The 7174-nt window shown below is 40.1% G+C and overlaps 1 protein-coding gene across 3 annotated transcripts in view; it reads right to left on the bottom strand.

Moving 5' to 3' along the window:
* Positions 1-512: 512 nt before the first annotated feature.
* LOC107675907 (BTB/POZ domain-containing protein 2-like) overlaps positions 513-7174 on the bottom strand; it is a 13882-nt gene continuing 7220 nt past the window's right edge. For all 3 annotated transcript variants that reach the window (XM_016470401.1, XM_016470403.1, XM_016470404.1), the window contains 7 exons: positions 3342-3498; positions 3005-3110; positions 2719-2916; positions 2387-2579; positions 2144-2231; positions 1520-1666; positions 513-1087 (listed from right to left, as the gene is read on the bottom strand). In XM_016470401.1, coding sequence (XP_016325887.1) covers positions 926-1087; positions 1520-1666; positions 2144-2231; positions 2387-2579; positions 2719-2916; positions 3005-3110; positions 3342-3498 — 1051 coding nt within the window. In that variant the 3' untranslated portion in view covers positions 513-925. The remainder of the gene's footprint in view (positions 1088-1519; positions 1667-2143; positions 2232-2386; positions 2580-2718; positions 2917-3004; positions 3111-3341; positions 3499-7174) is intronic.

Genomic DNA, 7174 nt, shown 5'->3' with positions numbered 1-7174 from the left:
GACTTTATTCAACAATTCGTCTCCTCCGCATCACCCTGTAGCGCCATTTTGGAGAGTATCAGCTGGACGTAAACAACGTATGCTGTTCTGTGTCAGCTGCATCATGCCGGATCTGTTTCCTACGTTGTTGTGATCTGATCTGAACGAAAACAGCGTATCTGTTTACATCTAGCGGATACTCTCGAAAATGGCACTACAGGGTGATGCGGAGGAGACGAATTGTTGAAAAGTCATTTTTTTCTTTTCTTTTGCGCACAAAAAAGTATTCTCGTAGCTTCGTAAAATTACGGTTGAACCCCTGATGTCACATGGATTATTTTACAAATCTCCTTGCTACGTTTCTGGACTTGGGAACATTTCAGTTGCATTGCTGTCTATGCAGGGTCAGACAGCTCTCAGATTCCATCAAAAATATTTTAATTTGTGTTTCGAAGATGAACGAAGGACTTACGGGTTTGAAATGACATGAGGATATTTTTGGGTGAACTAACCCTTTTAAGTGCATCAGTGAGATTTAAAGGACTGATGAGCATTGAACAATCAAGGGTCAAAGGTGGGACCAAAAGAAACACCAGTTGTCAACATTCAAATAAATGTACAAATGGAAGAGAGTTACCCTCTAGAGTTGAACTGTACCTGTATCAGATCATTGCAATGACAACTTTACCTATTTGTTCATTAATTAGCAATGACATTGGCTGCTCATAACATCAAAGTGGTGTACTACGAGGTGCTACTTGGGTAGAAACAGAATCTGTACCATAATTACACTTTGAAAGGACTGAATTCTCATGCTTCAAATCTTAGAAACAAAAGCCATTAGAAATGAGATCAGTATTTGGTCACCGGTCTTCACAGAGACCGGTGAATTGGCCACAAAATCCAATGCAAGAATCCTCAATCGTGAGATGATTCTGCTTGGTCATTATGTGTAGAAAATGACCTCTGGGATTTGTCCATCCTCTACAGAAGTGCCATTGTTATTGCCTGCAGCATAGCAGAATGTAAAGCAGGTCTTGGTACCAGTAGCAGGCGCTTCGTGGGTGACTTTACGCATCCCTTTGGTCCCATAATGAGAGTCTGGCCCCTGCAAATGCATCAATCCATCAAAGGTTAATTTATAATTCATGAAATACTGTATTAAATTATATAGATATTGTATTAAATTATTATTCTTTGGTAACAGGGATTTCAAGGGAACTACATGTGCAGTCAAAAAATGCAATGAATTCACTTGACCAACTTGAACCCAATGCGAAATCTGCATGGGAAAATCTTTCACTCTCACGCAAAATTCCAGATCCATGGATTCCTATTAAAATTCCTGTATTTCGCCAAAGATAATTAATAGCCAGTAGACTTTAGTTAACAAATTATTAGCTTTACAAGCATTAATGCAACTATAGATGCAAGGAACCAAGATTTGGTACTTGCCATTGCTTGTAAGTGGCAGGTGGTATTTACAATAACCATTTTGGCATATGAATGGAATAATACACCAATTTTGAGTCCGATTTACCTTGAGGGTGGCACAGGCAATGTAGTTGACGCTGGGAAGAATTTCCACAGGCTCCTTGAACATGACTCGGAAGGTACTGGCCGTTCCATCGCAGCTAAAGCCTGTATCATTCTGACCGAGAACTGTATTGCTGTCTGTATGTATTATCTACATTAGAAGAAAACGTGCACCATTACCACTCACGTACTGCCCCATTTTCACATTTCCAAGATCAACTTCAAGCGCAAAACTACAAAAATTAATGGTCGCAAGACTTTTTTCTTGCAGCATAAAATCTGGTCCTTATTGCAATTGATTCTGGCCAAGAATCGCCCACTTAGACAGAAAGACCATTTTTCAGACATGCACTGACTGTCAGTGAACGTACTGCAGGCAGATCATGCTTGCAATATGATTTAAAAAAACAAAAACAAAAAACAAAAGCTTAAAGCGCAAAACTACAAAAATTAATGGTCGCAAGACTTTTTTCTTGCAGCATAAAATCTGGTCCTTATTGCAATTGATTCTGGCCAAGAATCGCCCACTTAGACAGGAAGACCATCTGTCAGACATGCACCAACCATCAGTGAACATACTCTCCAGGCAGTTCATGGTTGAAATAAGAATTTTTTTCTTGGTTCTCACCTGGATGTTGACCTGATAGTCAGTTGGACCATGTATGGACCCATAGAGCCCAAATCCCACCACAAATATTCTGCGGTTCACAGAAAACCTGTGAGGAATTTGAATGCAAACATTACTCGACAACAGTTTTTAACGTTCCACCTATATCAGGTAGCTATATAAAATGGCTAGAATCAAAACCACATGTTCCTGTCCAATGTCTCAGCACTTTTTCAATCAATGGTTTTAAAAACACACACTTACCGGATGCGGTCACTGGTTCCGCTGTAGCCCCAGCGGCTCTCCACCTGACTGAAACGTGTGATACTGCACTCTTTCCCCCGGAGGCAACAGCGAGGCCGGTCAATAAACTCCACGTGTGGTTTTGGATTGACGGTAAAATGCAGGAACAGACTGACCACCTCCCGGTCTGTGAGTATACCAGACTGAGCCGGACCTATCGCACACATACACAAGGTATAGCTCTATGGCTAGTGCCACTCAGGAAGCTAGAGCAGCTATCACTAGCCTTTTAGCTTAGACGGTCAAGTGAAATACTGCAGATCCACTTTTCAGAAAAGCATTCAGGAAATTACCTGCTGCAAACTCTTCAATAGTCATGAGCGGGAAGCGAATAAGGGAAAGCGCTTTTCCCAACACTCTGCGCTTGTTCTCCGGCGTGGGCTGTAACTGTTGCCTTTGGGCCTCAGCTTCCGCCCAACGAACCGCAGCCCCGAAGAGACGCACTTCCCGTACACCCAGCGTGTCTCTCTCCAGGACTGCCACAAGTGTGTCTGCACAGGAGGGAACATAAAACGGTCTATTGCTTACTTACTCTTCTGATTGTATTTTGTTGTGATATTTGATACTTAAGAGCAGTACCGATGTCGACATCCGTAAAGCCCTCGGCGGCTAGTGCGTCAGCGGTGTTCTTGTCGATATTTTCTAAACAGAGACTAGCCAGCTGGGGCTCGTCAAAAAGCCGTGCCTAAAAGCAAAAGGAACCGTGTTTTCATATAATCTCTAATAGACTGCACGCAAAAAAAAAACAAACAGACAACACTCAATAAGCTCGAGGCACTGTTTGCTAAGATTTGAAAGGGAGCTGTCAAACATGGGGACTCAAGATGGCCGGGGGACAAACTTGAAACAAAGGCACCATCCAATATGTCAGTTCCTATTGCCACTATCAAATCAAGACTCAAATCCCTGTGATTACCTGGGTAAGCAACATGAATGCATTGTCAGCACGTAGGTTTTTCTTTAAGAATTCGACACAGTGGGCTTCGAGTGCAGGTACTGCGTACTTTTTGGCTGTGTAAAGTGTGGTCATAACGGTCTCTGGTCCAATTTGCACTTCATCGGAGTATAAAAATCTGTAATTGTAAAAGGAAAAAAAACTATTATAGACTTAAAGATTGACAGAAAGACATTTAAATAAGCTGATAGAGAGACAAACAGACAGGTCTTGAGAGACATTTTAGCAGATAGATAGATAGATAGATCAACACAGACAGATGGATAGATAGACAGACTGACATAGATCGATCGACAGATAGATAGATAGATCAACAGACAGATAGAGAGATAATCAACAGACAGACAGATAGATAGATCAACACAGACAGATAGATCGACAGACAGACATAGATAGATCGATCGACAGACAGATAGATAGATAAACAGACAGACAGACAGATAGACAGATCAACACAGACAGACAGATAGACAGATCAACACAGACAGATAGATAGATAGACAGACAGACATAGATTGATCGACACAGATAGACAGATAGATCAACGGACAGACAGACAGATAGATCAACACAGACAGATAAGATAGATAGACAGACAGACATAGATAGATCGATCGACAGACAGATAGATAGATAGATCAACAGACAGACAGACAGATAGATCGACAGACAGACAGATAGATTGATCGAAACAGATAGATAGATAGATAGATAGATAGATAGATAGATAGATCAACAGACAGACAGACAGATAGATAGATCGACAGACAGATAGATAGATAATCAACAGACAGAGACAGATAGATAGATCGACACAGACAGATAGATAGATAGATCGATCGACAGACAGATAGATAGATAATCAACAGACAGAGACAGATAGATAGATCGACACAGACAGATAGATAGATAGATCGATCGACAGACAGATAGATAGATAATCAACAGACAGAGACAGATAGATAGATCGACACAGACAGATAGATAGATAGATCGATCGACAGACAGATAGATAGATAATCAACAGACAGAGACAGATAGATAGATCGACACAGACAGATAGATAGATAGATCGATCGACAGACAGATAGATAGATAATCAACAGACAGAGACAGATAGATAGATCGACACAGACAGATAGATAGATAGATCGATCGACAGACAGATAGATAGATAATCAACAGACAGAGACAGATAGATAGATCGACACAGACAGATAGATAGATAGATCGATCGACAGACAGATAGATAGATAATCAACAGACAGAGACAGATAGATAGATCGACACAGACAGATAGATAGATAGATCGATCGACAGACAGATAGATAGATAATCAACAGACAGAGACAGATAGATAGATCGACACAGACAGATAGATAGATAGATCGATCGACAGACAGATAGATAGATAATCAACAGACAGAGACAGATAGATAGATCGACACAGACAGATAGATAGATAGATCGATCGACAGACAGATAGATAGATAATCAACAGACAGAGACAGATAGATAGATCGACACAGACAGATAGATAGATAGATCGATCGACAGACAGATAGATAGATAATCAACAGACAGAGACAGATAGATAGATCGACACAGACAGATAGATAGATAGATCGATCGACAGACAGATAGATAGATAATCAACAGACAGAGACAGATAGATAGATCGACACAGACAGATAGATAGATAGATCGATCGACAGACAGATAGATAGATAATCAACAGACAGAGACAGATAGATAGATCGACACAGACAGATAGATAGATAGATCGATCGACAGACAGATAGATAGATAATCAACAGACAGAGACAGATAGATAGATCGACACAGACAGATAGATAGATAGATCGATCGACAGACAGATAGATAGATAATCAACAGACAGAGACAGATAGATAGATCGACACAGACAGATAGATAGATAGATCGATCGACAGACAGATAGATAGATAATCAACAGACAGAGACAGATAGATAGATCGACACAGACAGATAGATAGATAGATCGATCGACAGACAGATAGATAGATAATCAACAGACAGAGACAGATAGATAGATCGACACAGACAGATAGATAGATAGATCGATCGACAGACAGATAGATAGATAATCAACAGACAGAGACAGATAGATAGATCGACACAGACAGATAGATAGATAGATCGATCGACAGACAGATAGATAGATAATCAACAGACAGAGACAGATAGATAGATCGACACAGACAGATAGATAGATAGATCGATCGACAGACAGATAGATAGATAATCAACAGACAGAGACAGATAGATAGATCGACACAGACAGATAGATAGATAGATCGATCGACAGACAGATAGATAGATAATCAACAGACAGAGACAGATAGATAGATCGACACAGACAGATAGATAGATAGATCGATCGACAGACAGATAGATAGATAATCAACAGACAGAGACAGATAGATAGATCGACACAGACAGATAGATAGATAGATCGATCGACAGACAGATAGATAGATAATCAACAGACAGAGACAGATAGATAGATCGACACAGACAGATAGATAGATAGATCGATCGACAGACAGATAGATAGATAATCAACAGACAGAGACAGATAGATAGATCGACACAGACAGATAGATAGATAGATCGATCGACAGACAGATAGATAGATAATCAACAGACAGAGACAGATAGATAGATCGACACAGACAGATAGATAGATAGATCGATCGACAGACAGATAGATAGATAATCAACAGACAGAGACAGATAGATAGATCGACACAGACAGATAGATAGATAGATCGATCGACAGACAGATAGATAGATAATCAACAGACAGAGACAGATAGATAGATCGACACAGACAGATAGATAGATAGATCGATCGACAGACAGATAGATAGATAATCAACAGACAGAGACAGATAGATAGATCGACACAGACAGATAGATAGATAGATCGATCGACAGACAGATAGATAGATAATCAACAGACAGAGACAGATAGATAGATCGACACAGACAGATAGATAGATAGATCGATCGACAGACAGATAGATAGATAATCAACAGACAGAGACAGATAGATAGATCGACAGACAGATAGATCGACAGACAGATAGATAGATAATCAACAGAGACAGATAGATAGATCAACACAGATAGATAGATAGATCGATCAGATCTACAGATCAGACCGACAGACAGATAGATAGATCGACACAGACAGACAGATAGATAGATCGACACAGACAGATAGATAGATAGATCGACAGACAGATAGATCGACCGACAGACAGATAGATCGACAGACAGATAGATAGATCGATCAACAGACAGACAGACAGATAGACCAACAGACAGATAGATAGATCGACAGACAGACATAGATAGATCGATCGACAGAGAGACAGATAGATCGACAGACAGACATAGATAGATCGATCAACAGATAGATAGATAGCAACAGATAGAGACAGATAGATAGATCAACACAGACAGATAGATAGATAGATAGATCGATCAGATCTACAGATCAGACCGACAGACAGATAGATAGATCGACACAGACAGATAGATAGATCGACAGATATAGATCGACAGACAGATAGATAGATCGACAGATAGATAGATCGATCGACAGACAGATAGATAGATAGATCGATCGACAGACAGATAGATAGATCGATCTACAGACAGATAGATAGATCGACAGATAGATAGATAGACAGACAGACAGACAGACAGATAGATAGATAGATAGATCGACAGATAGATAGATAGAT

The sequence above is a fragment of the Sinocyclocheilus anshuiensis genome, unplaced genomic scaffold (genome assembly GCF_001515605.1).
Source record: "Sinocyclocheilus anshuiensis isolate Anshui unplaced genomic scaffold, SAMN03320099.WGS_v1.1 scaffold2048, whole genome shotgun sequence".
Classification (NCBI taxonomy): domain Eukaryota; kingdom Metazoa; phylum Chordata; class Actinopteri; order Cypriniformes; family Cyprinidae; genus Sinocyclocheilus; species Sinocyclocheilus anshuiensis.
This window is presented reverse-complemented; position numbering and strand designations above follow the sequence as displayed.